This window comes from Ischnura elegans, chromosome 7 (assembly GCF_921293095.1).
Source record: "Ischnura elegans chromosome 7, ioIscEleg1.1, whole genome shotgun sequence".
Lineage (NCBI taxonomy): Eukaryota > Metazoa > Arthropoda > Insecta > Odonata > Coenagrionidae > Ischnura > Ischnura elegans.
In genome coordinates, this window is record NC_060252.1 from 57,758,881 (window position 1) to 57,783,260 (window position 24,380).

The 24,380-nt window shown below is 39.2% G+C and overlaps 1 protein-coding gene across 3 annotated transcripts in view; it reads left to right on the forward strand.

The window, feature by feature from the left end:
- The window catches only part of LOC124162271, a 31,066-nt gene extending 6,686 nt beyond the window's left edge, over positions 1-24,380 (forward strand). For 2 of the 3 annotated variants that reach the window (XM_046538745.1, XM_046538744.1), the window contains one exon: positions 21,825-24,380. In XM_046538745.1, the coding sequence (XP_046394701.1) occupies positions 21,956-23,329 (1,374 nt within the window). In that variant the 5' untranslated portion in view covers positions 21,825-21,955 and the 3' untranslated portion in view covers positions 23,330-24,380. Of the gene's footprint in view, positions 1-17,706; positions 17,942-21,824 lie in introns of those variants that run through there. The other variant, XR_006865524.1, reaches the window with a different exon arrangement.

Consider the following 24,380-nt stretch of genomic DNA (forward strand, 5'->3'; position numbering starts at 1 on the left):
GCATCATAGGGAGGGGAGAGGCTTCCTTCATTATTTTCAATTCGTTACTTGTACAGCGGGTAAATTAATTGCTAAAATCAAAGCCAAAACTTTTCTGCTAAATTAAAAATTGGAGAATAATTATTATGGAACAAAGGTTTTCACTGTCATTCAAATTTTGTATTATGGCAGAGAAATACAAGGTTACACTCGTCACAATGCTTCTGTTTACGCTTTCTCTGAGCCAACACCGCTTGATCGATACTACAGAGCTTGTCATGAGAAATGGTTCGTGGGATGCTTAATATACCCCCATCCTCTCCTGTAATTCTTTCTGAGTGAATCATAACTCATAATTGCATGGGATATGGACGCTAAAGCTCGGATAAAAGTTCCTTAGGCAATGTCTCCTTGGCACGACAAGTAGAAAGAAAATATTGCACCAGCAATGCTGCAATTGCAATTCGTCCAACCATAAGATGTTGATTACTTCCTTAATTAATGTACACTAGCTTGAAAGGTAAATTATCAGCATAAAGACAACCTTCAACTCACAATGCTAAAGAATTTAATGAAAAATGTAAACCTTTAAACAACCGAGTAAATAATCTTAAAGATACATAAAAAACCTTCGTGATATATACTCTTATGTTAAAATTGTAACAGATACATCCAGTTGAGTATCTTATATCTATATGCGTATGAAATTGAATTTCATTACGGTTATGCGTAAAACACGTTTAAATCAATTTAAATATTTAACATAAAATTGTGTTCTGTTTTCATTTTTTCGGGTACCTATAATAGGAACTATGTACTTTAAGCACCTAGAATACATATTTCAGGAGACGCACTTTATTCACTTTTATATTAGGTCTACATTTATGTAAAAGTGCCCCCTCCTTCATTCAGCATTACTTCATAAATCATCTATTGACTGAGATAGTTACCTCTTCAGATTCGTTTTTAAGAGAGAAGTTATAATAACAGATAGAGTGAAGATATCATAGCGCAGCAGCACATTTTTCTGGGAGTGGAAAATTCGAAAATATATATATATACAGTTATAAAAAGAAAAGTCATTACTCAAAGTTTTTCTCTATTATCAGTATACTTACGCCCTTACATCAGCATACTAGTAATCATGTATTTTTACCATAATGATCATAAGTATCCTGGAGTTTAGGTCAAAATGATGCAAAAACTTTTATGCCGACGTTTCGGTCTATTTGTAACCCATCTTCAGGGCTTATTTTTGCACAGGGTTGTTTGTTGATAGTAACTAATTTATTACCCTGTTGAGTAGTATTTTTACCCTGATTTTTTCCAACAATATTTTTTTTGCCACGTTTAAACTCAATTTTTTGCGGGAATTAAATTACTGGTACTTATTTGTTTTTTTCCCATTTCTTCGGCCCGCATAAATTTGGGAAATTTAATGTGGCTCTTACATTGAAAAGTTTGGAGACCCCTGCTCAAGACCAACGCAACGGTCCCACACCATGCACCATCATGTCAGATCATTTGAAAGACTTCTACTAGACCTTGAAATTGACATAGAGTGTCGAAACCATGGTTGGTAGTGGAGTTATATATCATAGTGTGGAAATCACCATTTGCTGTTTACGTTCTATAATGCATGTATCGCATTTCCTCCACGTCAAGCCTGAAACGATATCATACTTTTGCTAGCTCTATTACTCAATTTTCCTCCCATTATGAGGGCAAACGTCTCCTTTGCCAAAGACATCCTATTAATAGTATCTTTCCAGCTGGCACCAGTGACGCATGGAGGGGGGGTTTTGGAGGGTAACCCCCCCCCCCCCCAGAGCTCAGAGAACTTTTTACGATTAATCCGTTTTCTTTAATTGGATTGATATTACTTATAGAATACTGTAAGGATTAATGACATATCCCTCAGAAAGCCGCAAAACTCACCATTTTGAACCATTTATCTTAAAATTCCGCAATTTATTAATCTCGCACATACCGCTTATCCTGGTGGATACTCTAAACCCCCATGCACTCCGGTATTACTTGCACCTAAACCCCCCCCCCAAGCCTTTATTCCTAGCTGCGCCCCTGGCTGGCACTGTCTGCCTTCAATGCTCCGCCTTAAAAAAATAACTTTATCTACTTTCTTAAATACGCGAACGCCTGCCACTTTATCAGGCCTCTTCCTCTATTAACAATAAAAGCCTTGTAACTTAGAATTTATTTTTTAAAGTATACCGGGACTAGCCGCGGTGATAACTTTTACGGGTGTCAGCCGCAATGCACAATCGTGCGAAAGATCCACAGAGAAAAAATCATCTACCTTGACCGGTATTCGAACCCGGATCCCCCGATTTCCGGTCGAGTGCTTTAGCCAGTTAATCTACCGGATATTGCGACAAGGTGTTGCTGGAGTGCTGAGCATATGATGCCACAAGCAGTTCAAATCGTGCGCACAGCGCCACAGCCGCATGATTCGGATTTATTGTGGATTCCGCATTCCGCGCTTAGAATTTATTATGCATTCCGCATTCCTCGAATTGCTCTCTTAATAATTTCTACCGTGCCGGCGAATCTCCGCCGATTGATCAATCTGTGGATAATATTACGATACTGGTAAACAGTAGAGCACTATCCAGTAACTACTTCTCCTCGCTTCCGAGATTTCGGAATCGAACCTTTCATTTCTGTCTCCGATTCCGTTTCCGTTCTCGGAATCGCTTTCATGATATCCACTATGCTAAATTTACTGCATTGTTGAAAAGCGTTAATGCCTTTCAAGGCTTTCAAGGTAACTTTATTTTTTTCCTTACTCCGTGTAATATCATCCTATACCCTCAATTTATATAGTACAAATACCCTGTCAGTATTTCAAATTACTAGCGACTTCTCAACAGCTTATGCAGCACCACTTTCGCGGTGAAAAAATTCCATAGTTTACCAGCTGGCACATCACTTTTCGATTCCGAGAAACGGAAAGTCATATTCCGAGACGCTTCGTCATTTCGGCCGCTCTCGGACGAATTTCCGTGACGGAAAGTTCGGATAGACTTTGAAAGATACCTCATTCCGAAATTATGACGTCTTTCCGAACGCCAACCACGAATTATCCGAAAGATTGCCTTAGTGGATAGGGCTCCTGAAACAAGGTAAGGAAAAAATAACAAACCATGGATTTCCACAAAATGTCAGTCTTCGCCATTCAATTCGCCAAGCTAAGAATTTTCAATTTATTCGATTATTTTCCACTTATTTTCCCTCTCTTATTTCAGATGTTGTGATAAACCTTACTGCTGGTTAATTCAATCTCTAAAATCTCTAAAAACTTTCATTCCTCTTTTTTTAATGAGTTAAATTTCATTGTACCTATACAGGATTTTCCTTTCCCATGCTTACCGTGAGCTAGGCGATCGTGGCGTTCATCAAAGGAAGCCAAATAATGGTGAAGATTTTCCATATAACTCATGAGTGTTAAAAATGCATTTCCTTATCAAGAAAGTGGTTGACTCGGAGAAAAATCAACAACACACTTTCCTCTCTGTGATTGACAAACAGAGCCAATCGGAAATCCGGCTTCGTCTGTTCATTTCCTCTACACCAAGCATTCTTACAGTGGCAAAGAAAGGAAGACCCCGCAGAAAATACATTAAATAAATAATAAATATGCAAAAGAGAAGACTAAATGTGTGAGAAAACATTAGCTCGTGGGAAAAGTGAATGTAGAGCTTGCGTCAAAACAATCTTAGGATATTTGATCGGTGATAATTATCTAATCCATACTTGAGAAATAAAACGGACACAACAGTAAGGGTATCAGGCAAAGAATTTCTTTAGCGATAAGTGGATGAATAGGAAAGAACTGATGTGAGGATATTTATATGAAGAATATGATTTGGAGTGTTACGCAGTTGGGTGCAGAAACGAGGGCGATAAAAAACGAGAAAAGTCACGAGGCGTTCGAGATGCTGGTTAGATTCGGAGGATGATAGAAAAGGGGACGGAGAGAATGAGGAACGACGAAGTGCTGGACATGGAGGGCGAGGAGAAGATACTTCTACAAGAAGAGATACGGAGAAGAGGTACGGAGGAGATCTTGATGGAGGTTTCCGCGGAGTAATGCAGTAGGCGCTATTAGACTTTTAGGCTTTCCTCCGCGTCGATTCATCTTCGTGACGGGAGCTTCGCCGGCGTTGCAGCAGGCATCTTAAGGTTTGAAGTGTCAGATGCAAGTTTTTTCCCGTCTTACATAGGCCTTGATTTTAGCTAGGTGCGTCCTGATTGGTCGATTTGTGGAATAGTTTCAATAGGAAGGACAGCTTTTCGCTCTCCAACGCCTGGAAAAGATCAACGCCGGCGAAACTGTCGTCACTAATATGAATCAACGCGGAGGAGAACCCGGAGACCTATCTGTGTATTTTGGATGAAGTGGGTCCTTAGTGAGAAGAGGTTGTCAAAAACCGAATTTGAGATACGTGTTGTTAGAACTTAGCCATTGATGTGATGGATAAATTTCACAACATCGACCTTAGTACCTTAACATAAATTAAGAAACACTCATCGGAATTCCATTGTAAACATAGTCTATGGCACTAACCTAGCGCAATATGTGCATTCCTCGCGTACATTCATCGCGGAGGGAGTTGATGACGCACCCTCAGGGGAAAAGCATGTTTTTTCTCTTGTGCACGTGCACCGCTGACCCGTCACTCATCACGAGCGGAAAGATAACCGGGCGACCTTGGGATGTCTCGGGCACGGAAGATTTGCAAGCCGGTCTTCGTATAAAGAAACCTGTAAACATTTTCTGTTTACGTTTTGTTGTTGTCAAGAAAACTCGTGACTTGAGCGTGACTGAATGACTGACGAGTCTCCAACCGAAACGTCTACTGCGTTCAAATTTCTAACCCAGTGGCGAGCCCTTTTGTCTCACAAGTACTCGCTAGAAACTTACGGTTAGATAGTTATCTTCGACTATTATGGGTATATAGAAAAAAATATAAATACATTTAACTATATCTAAAATTGATTTATTTTCTGAGAATATACCGAGGTGAAATTTTTAAATTTGATATACAAGCCAATATTGACAATGGCACACACTATGGTACACAAACACCTTCGTAACCTAAGATTTAAAAAGGATTTCATAAGTTTTAAAGGAGTTTTACGCCGAGAACAAAATACCTGTCGGACGGAAGCTCTGTACACAACAACTTAGCTGGACGTAACTTGACGTAATATGACGTCATTACGATATCCATTCTAACTTGTTTCAACTTATTTTAGCTAAACTACTCTCGAAAATAATATGTACACAAACATGTGCTTAGAGTGATACAGTATGCCCGCATATATTGCCTAGTTTACACGATAATTAAATTCACTTACACCTACATTACCTACTCTAGTAGAACATCCAAATATATCAGAAGTTATGAAATAAACCAGTATTATTTTATTTTAGCCAAATGTTTATTATGGCTAACATCAACAACATCATAAAGGACCAATCTATACAATCGGAATGACTTTCCCAATCTCTACCCCGATCAACCTCAATCCGGTCATAAAACCTTCCTTGAATAGATGGGAGGCATTCTGCAAAGGCCGTTTTACACGGGGCACGGAATTGTTCAGGTTAGAACTGCATAAGTTTCTAAAATGGCGTGGAATTGCGCGAACGAATGAACAAATTAGAACCGGTGTTATTTTTCCATCTCACGTTACCGCATTCTCGCAGGTGTTATAGCAATACACCGCTTTACACGACGCAATTTTGACTACGCCTTCGTTCACACGTCAGATTGTGCAAGTACGTGTCCCGTGTAAAACGGCTGGATTGTTTCTTTGATGGTAAGTGACGTAGAGTCCAATTTAAGTCTTCCGATCCGTTCGACACGGATGATTCTGAAACACCCTGAGGGACTGAGAATTGATATATTCTAAACAAATCACAGCTCAGATTGTGCGCTAATAGTGGACTCAATTTCACAGAACTTTCGATGGATTGATTGTTCTCAACAGGAATTACGAATTATCTTGCTGCTCGTTAACTTAAAAACCTGAGCTTTTCTCGACAAAAATCAATGTCTAGCAGGGCTGGTGTGGGGTGCTTGGGGGCTCATGATGGGACCCACCTTACCCGGTGATTCGGGGTTCGTCAACCAGAAAATTAAAAAATAGTAATTTGGTAAGAAAAAATACAATGAATAGTGAAAATTTCGCCGCTAATAAAGTTTAATAATGAATTATGATTCTATAATACATTCAATGAATTTACTCCTGGAAACTGCTCTGAAATCTAGAAAAACCTCTCAAGTAACCTTATCGAATAACCCTTTATAGAATACATTAGGTTCTCTGCTATCTTCCGGCACCTTTATTTTATTTATTTTCATATATTTTTGAACTGAGTAATTGTAAATAAAGTAATTCCTGAAAATGTAGATTTTTTTAATTATAAAAAAGCGTTGGTTCAAGTACCTGAGTCTATTTTTTTATACCTTTCATATACGCTTCACAATAGACGCGAGGGGCCGCCTAAGCTCTGGGGCCCTCGGCGATCGCCGACCAGCCGACGAAGCCAGACCGCCTCTGATTTCAAGAGTGGTTAGGTCGCTTTGAGGTATTGTGAACGCTCTTCTCAAATTTCTAACGCAATAGTGACCATGATGAAATATAAAAAACAACTGGTAATTTCCACACTTTAATAGAAAACTCCGCAACCAACCATAGTTTTAACACTCTATTCATTTCAAAATGGATAAAATTGCGCAATCAAATTGTTGGTGCTAGCTCAAGGCTCTCGTTTAATTAAGCTCAGAGATTAATTGCATGGTGTTTGAAGGAGGCGACCGACAGCTGAGGTCATTTGCGCCTCGAGGGAAGGGTACGTGAGGAAGGGTTGAAGAGAAACCCGGCGTCGGCATTAGCCTGCTCTTAACGAAAGGCGCCAAGGGGACCACGGCTTCACGTCCCATCCGACGGACGGAGTGTTGCGCTTGAAATGTCCTCCACACAACATTCAAGCAACGATGGGGCAGTCTCTGAAAAATTCTCTGCCACCGCCGGGATTTGAAACCGGGTCCACAGGGTGGGAAGCCAACACTTTAGTCACCACACCAGCCCGATTCCTTCAAAGATTAAATGTTTCAGACAATTATAATCGCACATTTTCTTCCAAGCATAATTATTTAATGTGCTTAAACATCCATAATATTTAATAAAATGTCGAAAATGCTGGATATCCACGAAAAGCCGTTGTCATGGTAACTGCAAAGTGCTGAAAATGTTTGCGTTGCCATAGTTCAGTAACTAAGGTGTTGCGACCCCATGCTTATGCACAAAAAAATTGTCTCCCCTTCCATCTACTGAAGTATTGCAGATTCCTCCTGAAACACCATGTACATCCTGAGACTTTCAACATGCTAACGTCAGTTCTAAACGAGATGTTCGTCACGAAAAAAGACAAAATACAACAGGTCGAGCGGGAGTCAAGCGTCCCTTTCACGAACACAATGCAACTGGAAAAGGACAAATCATGCATAACCTCGCGACTATGATCACAGCCAATCTTTGCCTCATTACGTCCGATGCGTTCGATTAGATGAATGAAGAGAATTCAATTTCTTTCGAATAACTAAGTATAAAACCCAAGGTTACTAAGAGTCCTTCACCCAGAAAATGTACGATTATCTCGCGTTCCAGCAATGCTCCTTCGAATGAAAACTACGATTCAATTGAAAGGGAATACTGACCATTATGGAAATAAATCATCGCTGGTCAGCAATCCAAAGATTGGTTTGACCCAGCTCTCCACTCAATGCTCCTCTCAGCTAATCTTTTCAAACTTACGTATTTCTTCTCTTTCACATCTTTATTTACCTGTTCCATATATTTTGTTCGAGGTCTCCTTTTTCCGTTCTTGCCATCCACTTGTACCTCGACAATTTTCTTCATCAAGATGTCTCAAGATGTGACCTATCATGTTTTCCGTCTTCTTATTAGATTTTCCCTCTTCTCTCTTACTCTTCCTAAGACTTCGTCGTCACGAACTCGATCGATCCATTTGATCCTCATCATTCTTTTGTAGCACAACAATGGAAATGAAGTGGTCAAAAAATCCAAACCCTACGGCTAAATTTCAAATATGAAGTGAACTTTCGAACCACGAATATTACAAAAGGGGATCCTCAAGTCGGCCTCTGAATATGTTGTCACTAACCGCACGAATTTAAATGAGTTTACAAAAGTCGCCACTCGCGTCGCTGACGGGCAAATTGATCCGAGTTACACTGGGAAATAAGTTATAATTAGCGGTTTTAACCGAAATATTTTAAATGATGATGTATCAGATGTATAAAAGCTCAATATGCTATGCCTCGCCATTACCAATACTGGAAAAAATAGTGGATCGCCTTGCACTTATCATCGCGCCGCGGGCATTTTTGAAAACCGATTAAAATAGACCGAAGTGATCTAAGCGGCAACGGAAACCATCCTTCTATGGGATGATATTTGGCCTCCTCTAAGCAATCCCCTTGTTTTGAACAAAGTGAACGATTCCAAGGTGACATGACAAGCATGACTGACCGGCGATCGGGAAATTCGGGTGCGAATCCAGGATAAGCCAAATACTTTTTCATGGCAAACTTCATCCTTGGTGCGCATAAATTTTCACAAGTGAGCGTGACTTCGTACAAAGTCACTTGTTTCATGCAGTGTATTATCTTACTAATCACATTTTAAATTTCACCTTAGTTTTTCCTTAGATATAAAATATTTATATTCAATATGTATTTAAATATATATTAAAAACATACAAATGATGATTATGCTCCACTCTGTATAAAAAGAAAATTTCACGGCGATAACTTGGGTTTTAAACGAGTATTTTGTCGCGAAAAAAAGCCAAAAAAAAGACCGGTCGAGAGGAAGCGATAATTAACGGTTTGCTGACGTGGGGCAATAATGAATTTTAAATGATACATGCTAATTAATATAACTACAATGAGCACTATTGCAGAATGCGTGAGGTTTAAATAATTACTCGTCAGTATTGAAAATGATACGGTACATCGAATCTAGATCCAAATAAAAAATAAAACAGTAAAAATTTGCGATTTCTTTCACTGGTACACCATGATGATTTAATATCACCCTGTAGTATTTCCTTCTTGTTCTACTCGAGAACAACAAAGACCGCAACAGGATTCGCCGCGTTACAAAAAGTGGTATTTTTTCTTAGATCTTTAATAATTCCAGACCTCATTTTTACCCTATGTGTACACCTCTTTTCTCTTTTACCTATGTGTACATCAATCGATGGATGATTCTAGTTTACTACGCGTGATAGATTGGACTAAGCAAATTCAACGCTTTGTACGGATATATTTAATGCATGATTGAAAATATGGACCATGAGTACAACTAATTTTTGAAGAATCTAGATTTAAAAAACCTCATAAACTTCGTCAAACTACCCACCTCAAAAAAAACCGTGATAAGTTCTGTGGTCCAGACTGATTCATCTCGTCAATATATAACCTTTGAATCGCAGGCTTTTCGTGAAATCGATGAACTCACTGGAATTACTTTGTGGAAATGCTTCGCGATTACATGGCGACTTACTCCTCAGTGTAGTCATAGTGCTAGAGTGCAAAAAAGGTTCTTAGGCTACGCACTTGGTGTTTTCTAATAAAACCAGTCACCCGGTGCAAAGCCCGAGGAACGATTTTAAATTCTGTTCTCCATGAATATCTGAAATCATTTACAGCCATATAATATTATAACAGCTTAAAACTAATCGTTTTGAAAATAGTAAGAAATGAAGGAACTAGTGTCTGCTTGTTTTATGATAAGTTGAGGAATCAAAATAAGTTTCACTTTCATAAAGAAATGTCTACGGATTTCTTCGCATCGTAAGCTTCTAGTGAATTTGATGAAGTCACTGAATTTACTTCGTGGAAACGCTTCGCGATTATATGGCGGATTACGCCTCAGAGTGGTCACACAAGAATGTAAAAAAAAGCTTCTCGGGCTTAGCATGTGGTTAATAATAACGGTAGAATTGCGCTGGCCGCGGTCATCTAAGAAGGGCAATAGAGGTGAAATGAGATCAAGAGCATCTCCATTCGACCTTCAGATGGAATGGGTGATCGAGGGCAAGGTTCTTCAAATGCCGTAACAACCGAGTACACGGAGCAGCTAGACGTCAGCCGTTATGAACTGAAATCGTGGATTTCATTTCTACCTGTTCTTGAAGGCCGTAGCGAGTTTGGGGTTGAAGCTACGTACAACTGGGGGTCAAGGGGTACAAACATCCGCGAAATGTTTGGGTGATACAGTCTCGAGTAATAACTAGTGGTAGAAAATGTTCGATTAAAAATCGATTTTTCGAGCAATCTATTTTTAATCGAAATGAAACGCTTGTTTCACCAAAAATTGAAGTTGAAACCAAAAGATCCATTAATCGAAAAAAATCGACGGTTCTCTTCTGAAAAAATAAAGTTCGTAATAAAACATGTTTATTTTTTATTCGAAAAACAATCAAAATATACATTTGGTAAGTAGAAAAATATCCAAAAAAAAGGTACACAGAATACACGATTGAATCATTAGCAGTAAAAATTTACATTTTCACGCATATTCAAGTTTTGAGATCACCGCTTGGAACCATTCGGTTCCCCTAATAATTTTAAGACAGAAGATTCAAGAAATGATTGAGATTCTTTCGTGATAATCAAGGGCGAGCCTTTCCCAGTTTATCGGCCTAAGAGAGAAATCTTTCCAATGACACTGATGACGTCATCATAGGCTGGTATTGACGCTGCTGCGATCAAACGAGATGATCAATATCGAAGTAGAAAAATGGAGTTTGACCAAAACTCGAAGCTCATAGTTCGATCTCGATTTCCACGATCTTTGACTATTAAATTCGATTTTCGATTATAATAGAAAGTGATTTTTCCACCTCTATTTAAAACCCCTCCAAATGAACATCGCCTCCTCGTAAATCCCACGAATACATTTCTGGCTATACTGTCATGTTACTGTTTCTGGGATACGTTAGCTCCCATTGTTGTCATCACATTGAAAAAGAGCGCAATTATGACGCTAACCACTATTCCTTGTTCTTGAAGATTCATTTTCCCAGTCTTAGGGTTCCATGAAAATCCACATTGGCGGGAAAATAGAAAAATGTAGGATTTTTTACAAGCATATCGCAGAAATAGTAACGGTAAGCCCAACTGAGAACAATTTATTTTTCATTTTGTCAATGGATCTTCAACTTATTGAGAATAGGTGCTTGAAATCCACGTATCATGCAAATTTTTCGCGATAAAAAGAAAACTTAAAAAGGAAGAAATGAAATACGAGAACTCTTCGCCCGATCCCGCACTAAAACAGCAATAAGTCCTCCAATTCAAAAGAATTTTTATTCACCCAGAAAAGCGCAGAATCGTTTAACGGTAAAACCAAAGTCTGGGGTCCATTTCCAGATCAGTATGCATTTTAAAGCTACGTACGAAGTTAAAATCATCGCCTTCGACACTGAATGCTTTTCTTGAAAAATGTAGGTACCTGCTTCTTAAGTTTCCAAAGGCTATGCTCTTATATTTCTAGGATCTATATATATATATATATATATATATATATATCTATTCCGAAATTTTTGAAATGTGCGTTACTCAGTGATTCAATGACTCAAACCGAAAGTAAGTAAAGAAAGTAAGTTTGTAAAGGTTTAAGTAAATTTGGCCAAAATAGAATGTGAGACTGTTTGAAATTCATTTTAAGTCTCAGATTTTTAACCGTCGCTAAACAAAATCGTGAATACGGAAACAACGCATTTTTGACGTCAAAAGCTTGGTCGAGGTAATTAAACACTTATTATTCTGCTTGCACATACTGCCTTACAGAATAAACTTTTTTCGAGAGATGTGAACTTGTACGGCAGCGATCAGAGCATTGCGAAGTCACCGTCGAGGGTATTGAAGGACAAAACATTCGCAATTGCGCAACATTGGAGACATTACACGTGAAAAAACATTCCATTAAATGCAATTACTAATATAAATACAAAGGATGAAACGAACCTTACTTCCTCTTTCATTATACTCACAATAAAAATCACTCACGGATACCGCATCATGCGTGAGTGAAAGAAAAAGACTGACCTCAGAGTGCGAAGAAAACTATGTAATTGGACGCAATTATCCCATTCATTGACGTCGAAGGTGCGTGAACTTCCAGTTCAATTTTTATCTACCTTTCCAAGCTTAAATTGAGGACGCAGAGATTGCAAAACACGATCGGCGAATAATAAGTGCAAGGGCGGTCTGGAGAGATTGGGGACCCTCGGCTGGGGCTTATCTACTTCTACATAATACCCCGAAAGCCGCCTAAAATGCGTGTGGAAGGGGGTGCTAGGACACCAGCCGTTTACACAAAAAAGGAAATGCTCTAAGGAAAATACGACTAGCATTTATTTAAGTCCATTATGGTTCGGGGGGAAAACGAATTCCCATATCTATCCGTTCGGCAAAACATCTCTCTTAATTTATTGCTTCTGTAGGACCTGGATACATAGTAGGGCTCTAAGATGATGTTCTCCGTGTCGGTCTTAAAGATATCCATTCTCAATTTTTCAAGCAATCTAAGCCCAGCGTGCAGCCTCCGAGCAATGATGGGGCCCTCATTACCGGGAGATGCGGGGGTCTTCCTCCGGGAAATTTTAGGAAATTGTATGTCCGGAAATGGATTTTGACGCTATTCCGATTCTTAAAAATAACATAAAAGTAAATAAAAAATATCAGTTTCGAAATGAAAAATTACTATAAAAACTTTCTAGGTTATTAAACTATTACTTATACTACTGCTTTTTTAAATAACGCGACCAATGACGCGAATGTGTGTACCAATGACGAAAAAAACAGAACAGCGAGGTGGACTACGATGTACCAAAGCACGACCAAATGAATGTATTGAATACACGGATATATCCTACGGCTAGGTGCACCAAGAAATGGTGATTAGAAAATGTAAATGTTCATATGCACGGGAGGAAATGTCACATACCGCGATAAAACTAAAAACGTGACGGCTAATCTCTCACAAGAAGTAAACTTCCAGTAATGTAAAGCGCTGGTTATCTGAAAAACTCGTGAAAAGGTAATAATTCTAATGATTTTTAAATCGAAGTTCGTAAAGTTATTTGTTGCCCACAGATAAACATGCGAAAACATCGTTTTCAGTCAGAGCTGTAGGTAAATTCTCAGTATTGTACATTTCCTACGACAAAAACGACTATGACACTTCAATGCTGCACTTCAATACGTTAATAGCTGGAGCATATATGTCCACCGAGGATAGCGCTTCATTGAAGCAACGATCGACTAACTAGCATAAAATAAACTGATCCGAGAAAAACGCCGATTAAAAAATGGCTCCCCTCCCCATATTTGATGCTGAATCCGCCTCTGGATAGCATATGCTGTCTAATTTCTATGTCGATGCTAGCTAATCTCTTACATAAAGCAGCGTTTTCTGACTGTCCGGCTACCTCACTCACTCATCAACAGACAACCCAATCTGCAGCCACGAAACTTTCGGGATGTATTACTTTTGCCATGTATGGGCGCGCAAGAGAGGATTTTTAGCGATAACCAATTTTCGGGTAGTTGTCATCCCATTAATGCTAAATTTTTACTCCGATAAGAAAAGAATTTAATCCCGCGTAAAACTTGTTTCTTTCGCTTTTTAAAGTTATTTACACTCATTTTAATTTTTCATGGAAATTTATATCATTGCATGAAAAAAGGAATACGTATTATACTGTACAGTACTGTATTTGAGTATCTTGTCTGCGATTCCATTCGTTTCATTCTGGTAATCGTTTTTTCATGTCTGAATTCATCTACAGTACTCCCTCTATAATCTGACACTTCACCCCTCCGGCCCCCGCAGTAATCCAGCGTTTTTATACAGGCAGCTTCCAAGCGAGTACCTCGGTAATTTCGAGTAGTCTACTTCGCAGGTGAGCCTAGTCCAACTCAGAAAATGGGGGAAGTAGTGTTCACTGACAATGGGAGCCTTCCACTTCCAGTGGTGCTGCGAAATTTTTAAATTTAATCCATTTTACTTAATTTCATTGATATCACTAATGGAATAGTGTAAAGGCCTGTTTACACGGTACATTAACACGTGAGGGTTAATGCCTAAATGTATGGACGCGAGAATGAACGCCAAAATGCACCGTGTAATTGTGCGAACGCATGCACAGAAAATAGAACCTGCTCTAATTTGGTTCATGCATTCGTACATGTTCCATTCCGGTCCACAGATATCATTCACGCAAACGTACTATTAACTCGTACGTGTTAATGTATCGTGTAAACAGGCCTTAATGATTAATAAAGTATCCCTCAGAAAGCCGTAAAACTCATCATTTTGTACCGTTTATCTTTAAAATTCCGCTATTTATTAATCTCGCACCTACCGCTTATCCTGGTGGGTATTCCATACCCCCATACACCCCGGTATTGGTTGCACCTAAACCTCCCCCCTTAATCAATTCCTGGCTGCGCCCCTGTCCACTTCAATGGACTAATGTGGCTATTGATGCGTAGTACAGATACAGCACGGTAATGTAAGTTTAATTTTTCTTCATTGTAGTTTTCCTTTATGTTAACACATCAATTGCGTGTATGAACCAGTGTAGTGAATAATACAATATATTGTATACATGCATGTGTACAATAAAACATAGCTTCTGCCGTTTAATTTCGTCTTTATTAGTGATTTCCAGTAATCCGGCGTTTTTGGTAATCCGACAGTGTGCTGGGACGATATTTTCCGGATTACCGAGATACCACTGTACTTTTATTCCATTAAAAACAATAGAAATTAACCGGAGCAACCACGCGAAACATATCATGCATTGAACTCAAAAAATATAAATAGCTATATTTATATTTATATTTTAATAGGCTATATTATTCATTTTCCATTACATTTATGCCCGCATTATTTTCATTTTAGGATAAAAGGCCAGCTCTAAAGTATGTAAGAACTTTATTTTTACCACAGCATTTTGAATCGGCGTTTTGCTCAAATCAATTCATTTTATGCAAGTTTGTCGATCGTTGCTTCAACCACCCTCAGAAGACGTATCGACCACTCGTAGTTGCAAAGTAGTATCTCAAAAAATCATTCCATTCAGGCGTATCTTGAATTTGTAGTCCAAAAAATCGTATGTGTAAAGTTTGAGCCATTGTATGACAGAATACCAGTCCACGAACCTGTATCTCGAAAACTCTGTCCAGAGAGCCGTACCTCGACCAATTATTTAATTTTCGTTTTGGGATCTCGATGTCCATATTTTTTATTTTAATATATATTATGAAAAATAACATTTTCGTGTATTTATCCATAAATCTTTTATGTCGGTTTTTTTCTCAAAAAGGAGTCAAAATTCATTTGGGAAAATTATCTCCCGTAAACTATTATAATATTGAGATAAAACACGAAAAAGTTTTTCATAAAAATTTTCTAATAAAAAAATGAATGAAAATCGAGTTCACCAAACGAAAATTGAATTATTGGCCCGGATGCAACTTTGTGGACTGGTATTCTTACCTACGATTTTATGAATGATTTTCTGAATACGATTGGACGAAATTTTAGATGCGATTATATGGCTCGAATTTTGCACACACGATTTTCTGGACTGGAAATTGAAGATAAGTGGATGATTTTTTTAGATACTACATTGTGAATAGGAGCAGTCGATATGCTCTAGCTATGAACGGAAACGATCCAAGTTTGATACGTTTTACGTGGTATTCTCCCTGACGTATTTGATCAGTGCACCGGTAATAACTAATTTGAATGATGTTAGATAGCCTTAGGTATAAGGGTTAGGTAGAGAAGAAGGAAGATGGTTTGTAAGATTTAAAAAAATTGAACAACATTAGATTCTGACCTCGTTACCACCAATTATCTTTCTATGGCTGCGGGTCATTCTACAGAAACAAGTTGTAGTGTCACAATAATATTTCACTGGATTTCTAATAGGAGAAACTTATCTAAACATCTTCACATTCCCAAGCAGAAAGTTTTCTGGGCGGAAATGAGTAAATAAGATGATACTGGTTAAGTGAGATAGTAAAAGGTGAACAGGAATTAATGAGCAGAAGAAAATGAGGTAGGATATTTTCATGGATTAAAATGTGTAAGAAAAAACGGTTGGTTATAAGCATAACATAGGCTTTCATTAAATATGATTTCATAACATAGGCTTGCAATTAATATGATTTCACCCAAGCCCTGTGGAAGCAGTTATCCACTTCTTTTACGATTTTAAAGCCATATTTTAGCCTTCACTACCCGTTGAATTCCAGCATTTACCTCTCGCTATTCAGCGTATTCGAGTAAGCAGCGCTGTTTTGTTAATAAAAATTACAAATTTCGGGAAATTTAACCGTGCGCAAAACACTCGGACGGTTAATCTATAATTTCTAGTCCATAAATTAGTATGTGTAAAATTTGAGCCATATAATCTGAAATGTGTAACCTGTAATCTGAAATTTTCCCATATAATCGTACACCAGAAATGCTGTACACAAAGCTAAACCTAAAAAAATCTGTCAGAGAGCCTCGACCAATTATTTAATTTTCGTTTTGGGACCTCTTCTTTTAAATTATGTATATTTTATGGAAAAGCAACATTTTCGTGTCCTCGATGTCCATATTTTTTTAAATTTTATATAGGTATTTTATGTAAAAGTAGCATTGAAAAATTATTTCTAAAATTCGCCATTCAAGGTGTAAATCAAATCATCATATGATTTTGATTTTCTTAATCATTCCCATTAGCACAGATTTAAGAAGAGCTTTTCTTAAACGGGTAAACAGAATGTTCCTCATTGCCGAATAACTAATTTGGATCATTACCATATCCTTGACAACCAACAATGATATACTTGACGTTCCTAGGTTATTTACACATTCCATATCATCCTAAGGTTGCCACGAGCTCCGTTGCAACATTTTCTCTCATGGCTAACTTCTGAAACATTTTACATATGCGATGCATCATGAGGAAAATCTCTCTCTCCGAGTTTACACACTATTTTCTTTACCAAGAATTTAAAAAAAATAACGCAGGTAAAAATAATTTGGAATACACTAAATCGTCTTGGAATACGATGCGATACTTATAATTCAGTAACACATCATTTACAGTAAAATAAAACAAAACCGTGGAACAAATTAGTTATAGCTGAATTCCAATGTAATGAACCAACTACGTGCAATTCATTTCAGATGATTTCTAAGCATCGCCACCTCAGGTCTAAATCAAATTGTGATATAATTTTGATTTTCTTCATCATTCCCATTAGCATAGATTTAAGGAGAGCTTTTCTTCATCCTCGGAAACTGGAATTGAGGTGGATTTTACTGTTTGACACGAATACCCACGCAGCCATGGACTACATAGTAGCATTTAATTCGAGCATTCAAACCAAATGAAAAAAAAATATTTGCAATAGGTATTTACTGAAAAATAAAAACAATCTGAACGACAGACTTTTGCTACCGTTGCGAAATATGTAAATGAAAATCTGGGAAATGTGGCAAAAGAACTGATGCAGAACAAAACCTGCCCGAATTTTACTCCGCAACTTATCGAGTACTTCTTTATCAAGATGTAATTACTTCTTCTTCCAGAATAATCTGCTGCAATACATGTATAGATGGGGCTAGAGGTCGGTGACGGACGAAGGCTGTGGTCAGGGACGGTCTGGGGTACTTGGGGTCCTTCGGCTGGGTTAATGATGGGGCCCATCTTACCGAGGGATTCGGGGGTCCTCCCCCAGAAAATTAAAAAAAAAATAGCAAATGTCGTAAGAAAAAAATACAATGAAAAGTGAAAATTTCGCCGCTAATAAAGTTTAATAACGAATTATGATTCCATTATACATTTATTGAATTTACTCCAGGAAACTGCGCTGAAATTAAAAAAACTAAAGTAATCTTATCGAATAACCCTTTCAAGAAAGCACTAAGTTCTCTTTTATCTTCTGACACCTTTATTTTATTTATTTTTTACATAGTCTTTTTCACTGAGTATTTTATAAATAAAGCAATTCATGAAAACGTAGAATTTTGTAATTGTAAAAGAGCTTTGGTTCAAGTAATCCGAGTTTTTTATTACACTTTTCATGTACGCTTCACAATTGACGCGAGCGTTAAGGGGCCCCCTACGCTCTGGGGCCTCCGGCAATCGTCGACCAGCCGACCTGGCCAGACCGCCCCTGGCTATGGTACTGATACGTTGCCAGAATTTGGCGCCGAGGGGAGTTTTGATGGTATGCGGGTTGCCTAAATCTATATATTTTCTGTCAAATTGAACGCATGAGAAAACCGTACGTTACGTTGAATCAGCCATGTGTTTTGTTTGCGCAATGCTGAAATTTAAATTCATCGTTCGTTATTGGCAGACATTATGAAATGCAACGACACGTATCGAAAGATGGAGTGTCAGAGTATTGGTGTCCAAGGGAAAACAATTCGGGTGGGCGAATATCCCTTTCGAAAGGTCTGCTACGGTGGTCACACACACAAGGCTTATCTAAAGACCGTTTTACACGTGACACATCATTGCGTAGATTAGGACTGAAAATATTTATTGAAATTGCGTAAATGCGAACTCGGTATTAAAGTAGGGGCAATTTTTCCATCTCACATGTATGCATGCATTTTATCATACGTTCTAGCAATTCACCGCTTTACACCAATTGGGTAAGTAAAAATAATAATAGTAATAGGCGCAGTAAAAATTGCACCTACGAAGGCGCAATTTTTACTGCGCCTTCGTAGGTGCATGCGATAGCGAAACGGCGTGTCCCGTGTAAAACGGCCTTAAGATGATGCATTCGACGAATATGGGCCGAGAGCATTGGAGAAGTTTTCAGTGGCGCCGACTCCATGGGGCCTGAGGGGGCCCGAGCCCCCTCAAAGATTCGTTTGGGGGCGCGGAGCCCCCTCAATATTTTAAGAAAATAATAAGTTATATTATGCTTTGTGAAATCACAAAAATATATTGGTAATTTTTATTTCCCATGTTTGACGATAGTTACCTTTTAAAATAATTTCAACAATGTGTTAAAACAAATAATTATAAGGTGAAGCAGGTTGACTGAATCAGGTGGTGTGAATCATGATAGTGTTTTGGTGCTGCGACACACTTTGAATTTAACCTCTTCCCGGGGCAAGACCTCGGATATGGGCCCCCCCAATATTTTTTATAAGTCGGCGCCCCTGGAAGTTTTTGAGGGACCAGGGCGAGTCTGCTCCACCCCTCTCCCCAACTTAAATGGTAATTTGTCCGAAAAGAGTACGACACCTGTACATTTAAGTAACGACAATGAAAACGAAAACATCAAACGTATAAATACATTTTAGCCATAGAGAGTACTTAAAATGCTGTTTTCAAAGGCTAATTTAAACAAATTTTCCCAGAATACTTAGGGGGTATAGAATACAGGGGCGGATACAGGCAGTGGCGAAGCGAGGGGGGATTTCTCGTTTTGGGGGATAACCCCCCCCCCCCCTTCAGAGCTCAGAATGTTTTTTAAGTTAAATCCATTTTACTTAATTGTATTAATATTACTTATAGAATAGTGTAAGGATTCATAAAATATCCCTCAGAAAGCTGTAAAACTCACTTTTATCCTAAACATTTTCTGTGGAGGGCCCCCGCACCCCTCGCTTATCCTGGAGGGGATGCTTTACCCCCAGACACCCCAGTTTTAGTTGCGCCTTCCCAGCCTTAATTCCTAAGCTGAGCCCCTGGATACAGGTGTGGGGCGCAGGGGGCGCCCCCCCCCCCTTTGCGGGTCCACCCGCATTGCCAAACATAGCAGAACCACAATTGTAACTTTTTTATATTATAAGATGGCATTGTCTTGAATGTGTATCTACCGATTTGATCGATAGATTTTTCTTCCTCATGGGAAAATCTACTAAAATTGGTAGCATATTAATTGCGTAAGCTTGGTTTCGCTTATAGTAGGGCCCGCCCGCCTTGTGACGGTGCGGGACTCCTCGTCCCTTCCCTTCCTTCCCCGTCCTTTCCCTGGAGGTGTCGTCGGGCTCTCATCGCGGTGATGCCTCCAATCCTTTTTTCCTATCTGTCCTCCCCCTCTCGAGAGGCACGGGCGTATAAGTCTCAGACTTGGTTCCCGGTCCGCGAGTTGTATCCTCGCGGGGCCCGCCCTGGGAACCCCGAACCCACTGTCTTGAATGTGTGTATAATCACTTCAGTTAAAATTTATGAAGCACTGCAGGTGACTTGATTATTTTTTATTACGATAAAAGTAAAGGTAACTAAAGAAATATTTTGCGCCACCCCCCCTTGAATTTTCTCTGTATCCGCTACTGATGGAATACCTATGTTTCACTGGGGGTTGCTCCACAGCCCATAAATCCGGGGCAGGATTGCTGCCTCCTCCCCGCCCTCACCGGACAAAAATTCTAAAATTCGCCCATGGCCGAAAGAAACTTCTGCTTGAAAATACAATCAAATTTACACGCTCTTCCTTTCGCAATATCTCTATTTCGACCCCGATAACGAAAAAAGCTGATAACAAACAGCAACTAATGAAAGATTTCAGGCTTTCCCGGCTCATGGCTTGGATAATTTCTTCTCGGGTAGTACACCGGGTCAGATGGTCTATGCTGGCCAACGTTGGCATGAGCTATTTACAAGAACGATAAGAAAGAATTACGGCAAAATATCGGCCAACATGGACGATCTCACACGCGGGTATGAAACCTGAGAGTAACTCCCTCAAACAGTAAGTACCTATATACTCCGAATAATGACCTAATGGGTTATTACAAAAGTACCTAATGGGTTCAATAAGGCCAAGAAAAAAGAGCGACTTCTGTTTGTACACATATCATTTATTGCTACTAGCAAAAGTCAATTGCAGTCTTCAATGAAAAATATAAGGCTACTTGAGCAAATTACTCGCAATTGTTCCAAAGGCCATACTTAATTGAAACTTGGGTAATAAACCGGAAGAACTAATTCAAAAGCATACTTGTCCCAATATTTTCCGATTCATCGTGCATCTCGACGTAAAGGTTTCTTGATTTCCCTGAGAAACAATATGGATAAGTTAGGTCAACAACTTTAAGTTCCAACTTAAACAGAAAGTGCTGGATGCCCACTGCCCATCCCAATGGGAAGACGGCGTTGCCTTCTTCTTCTTGTCTCACACCGCGAGACGACGCTGCCCTCCCCCATCATCCCTTGTTCCATCTGCTTGTGTGGGAGGGGCGACATTTTGTTAAGTCTTTCCCCTTTCAAGCGAACTAAGGCCCATTAAGAAAGTTTAGATTTCTGTTAAGCTTAAAGTTGGAGTTCTCCAACTTTAAGCTTGAAGTATATTCATTCAGTATCGCTCCATCATTATACTGGGCAGCAGTGACATATCTATGGTGGTGGGGTGGGCTAAGGAGGCTATAGCCATTTTACACTAATTAGAATGGCAATTTTGTTCGGACCCCCACTACAGCTGAGAGATTACCCCCACTTACCTCCCCCCCCCCTTGTTCCTATCCAGGACCCGCCACTGCTGGGCAGCATGGGATTTTGTGATTATAGTTACTTCAAATTTACTTTCATGACTAGCTTGTGTGTACGTCTACCAAGTAGGTACTCCCAAAAATTTCAGATAAAAGTTCCACAAAATTTCCTCATGACGTGCATCCCCCATTAATCGAGGGCTAATCTTTGAACCGAAGAAATTAATTCTATTTTTTCTCATTCCTTACAGAGGGCAATGAAGAATATAACTGAACGCTTGCCGCGCTATGATTGAACCACCACTTTCAGAAACGATTTCATCAAGTTAAAACAAAAATCTAGGTAAAAGTCTCGGAAAAATTTGAATCCCATATTTGAACTATGGTTGTCGGACTCAAGACAGCTGCAGAGACGAGCGACGGAGCAAGTTTGGTTGAAAATGAAATAATAACAGAAAGATTCCGATACATAAATGATGAAATGAAACAGATAGGAACAAAAGAAATCAACAATGACGCCAAGGAAAATAGAATGGCGGACGTGACACGTCAAGAACCCATACAGACCGAAACTGTAGTGGACTACGGCGTGTGTGGCGAGGAATTTCTGCAAGTATTACTCGAAGGAGCCACAGTTCCCCTGAACACTCAAGTGCCGATGAATTCTAGACCACCATGGATGGACGCGGAACTAATGAAAAAGGGGCGAGAATTCGGAATGAAATACCTATTCGGAATCGTGTATGCACAGATGCTGTCTTTGGCTATCCTCTTCTCTTTTCGGGGAGGCCTTGAGCCACTCATTTTCACGGGAAAGTCTGGAACCCCTTTCACCGCATTTCAACGCTATCTCTCAACCGTGTTCCGGGTCCTCTCATGGTACCAGAGCGACGTCTTCGATGAGGATAGCGAAGCTCATAAAAACATGGCCGTCGTGCGTAACTTACACGCTTCCATCTCCAGAAGAATGAACGAGGCAAATAGGGATGATTTGAAATCAAAGGTGACGTTGGAGGGCAAGGAGATCTGGTGCACGCATCTCGAAACGTTGAAGAAGGACTTGAATGAGTTTAAGCCGGACTGTTTGAGCTGTCCCTTCTTGGAGATCTCCTCATTAGCACGGAATGACTTCACTGAGTCTGGCAAGGTGGTGTACGTCAACCAACTTGACCTCTCCGTCACACAGTTTGGCTTTGTAGCGCTTGGCATCTTGTATCCCCAGCAGTTCGGAGTACATGACGCAACAGAGGAGGACTTCAGGGGCTTTGCCCACCTATGGAGATGCTTGGGATATCTCCTGGGAATTGAGGACCGCTATAACATTTGCTCATCGGAAGACCTAGAGGTGACCAGGGCCAGATGTAGAGCTGTGATCGAAAAATGGGCTAAACCCTCACTCAAAGAGGTCACACCAGACTGGGAACATATGTTCAGGTGTGTGATCGAAGGCATCAGCTACTACGTTCCAGGGAATAATTTTTCAGTGGCAGTAGCTTATCTCCTCTGGGTTCTGGACATACCATATTCAAACCTGTTAGCAAAGATGACCTGGATGGAGAGAATGCTATTCCATACTCATTGCTTTGTGCTTAATTATATGATGAGGATACCGGGCAATCTTAGATTCAGCAATTTTCTACTCAACCGATCATTAAGGAGGGCAAGGAATCCATCGATTGAGTGGTTACGGGAGAAGAGGGAAAAAGTTTATGACTATCAGAAATTAGGATCACCCACAGTTGGGACTGGTTCCTGATTTAGGTAGAGTATTCTAGCACCTGGTGCTATACGGAGTTATTGCAAAAATGTCCATCACCACCTTAATAAGCAAGAAGTTCAGTACTTTTTGAAAAAATACAAAATATAGTGAAAGTGGTATATCAGATGAAACAGAAAAGGTGCACTAAATTAGCCTGACTTCTGAAGAAAGTATCTGAATTTTGCAAGACATTTTCAAGGTGAGCATTTTCAGACACACTTGTTAAAAATTGTAAAGATAATCCAGAGGACAGAGTTGAGACAAATTTACAGAAGTGCTGAATTAAAAAGGATGTTGTCTCCATCAGGTGATTCACATCATGATCTCCATAGCTTAAGGATTCCAATTTTTGTTAGGGGATTCCACAATGTCTTCCAAGCTAATAAGCAGTGCTGTAAATACTTACCAATATCCATTTCCTAATTTCAATGTGCTATGATCAATTATATACCAATTTCTGCTGTGAAATATACTACCTACTAAAAACTGCATTATAAGGATAAAGCTCAATTTCTTGTGATTTATAGAGGTGAAAATATTTGAGCATTGCAATTAACACCAAAGTGAAATACTTTTGCAAATTAGTCTTCAGGTTGAGGACCTGTGTGAGCAACTGATTATTAATGCAACCACTAAGTGACATTTTGTAACCCCCTTAAAGTTATACTATACAAAGATCTAGCCAGAAAAATGTTTTGGGGGGTTTCATTGGGGAGAGTGTACCTTTCAGGGGAGTCTAGTTGGAGGTAATATGCTTAAAACTGTACTTTTAAAGCATTTTGGGAGTGTTTGCACCTCCCCTCTCACTAGGGCCATAAGACCACATGAAAAGTAATTTTGTTCCAGCACGAATGAGTTTTTGGTACTGCTGAGAAGTACCCAAATTACATTGCCCGTGAAAAATTTAAATTGTTTTCAAGGAAAATATTCCAGAAAAATAAGTATGTCATCCAACCAACAAATTTTAATTTATGGTGAAGTCCCACATTCACAAACCAATAATGTAAGCAGATGAATTTTTAAAGGAATTATAATTGTAATAATGTCA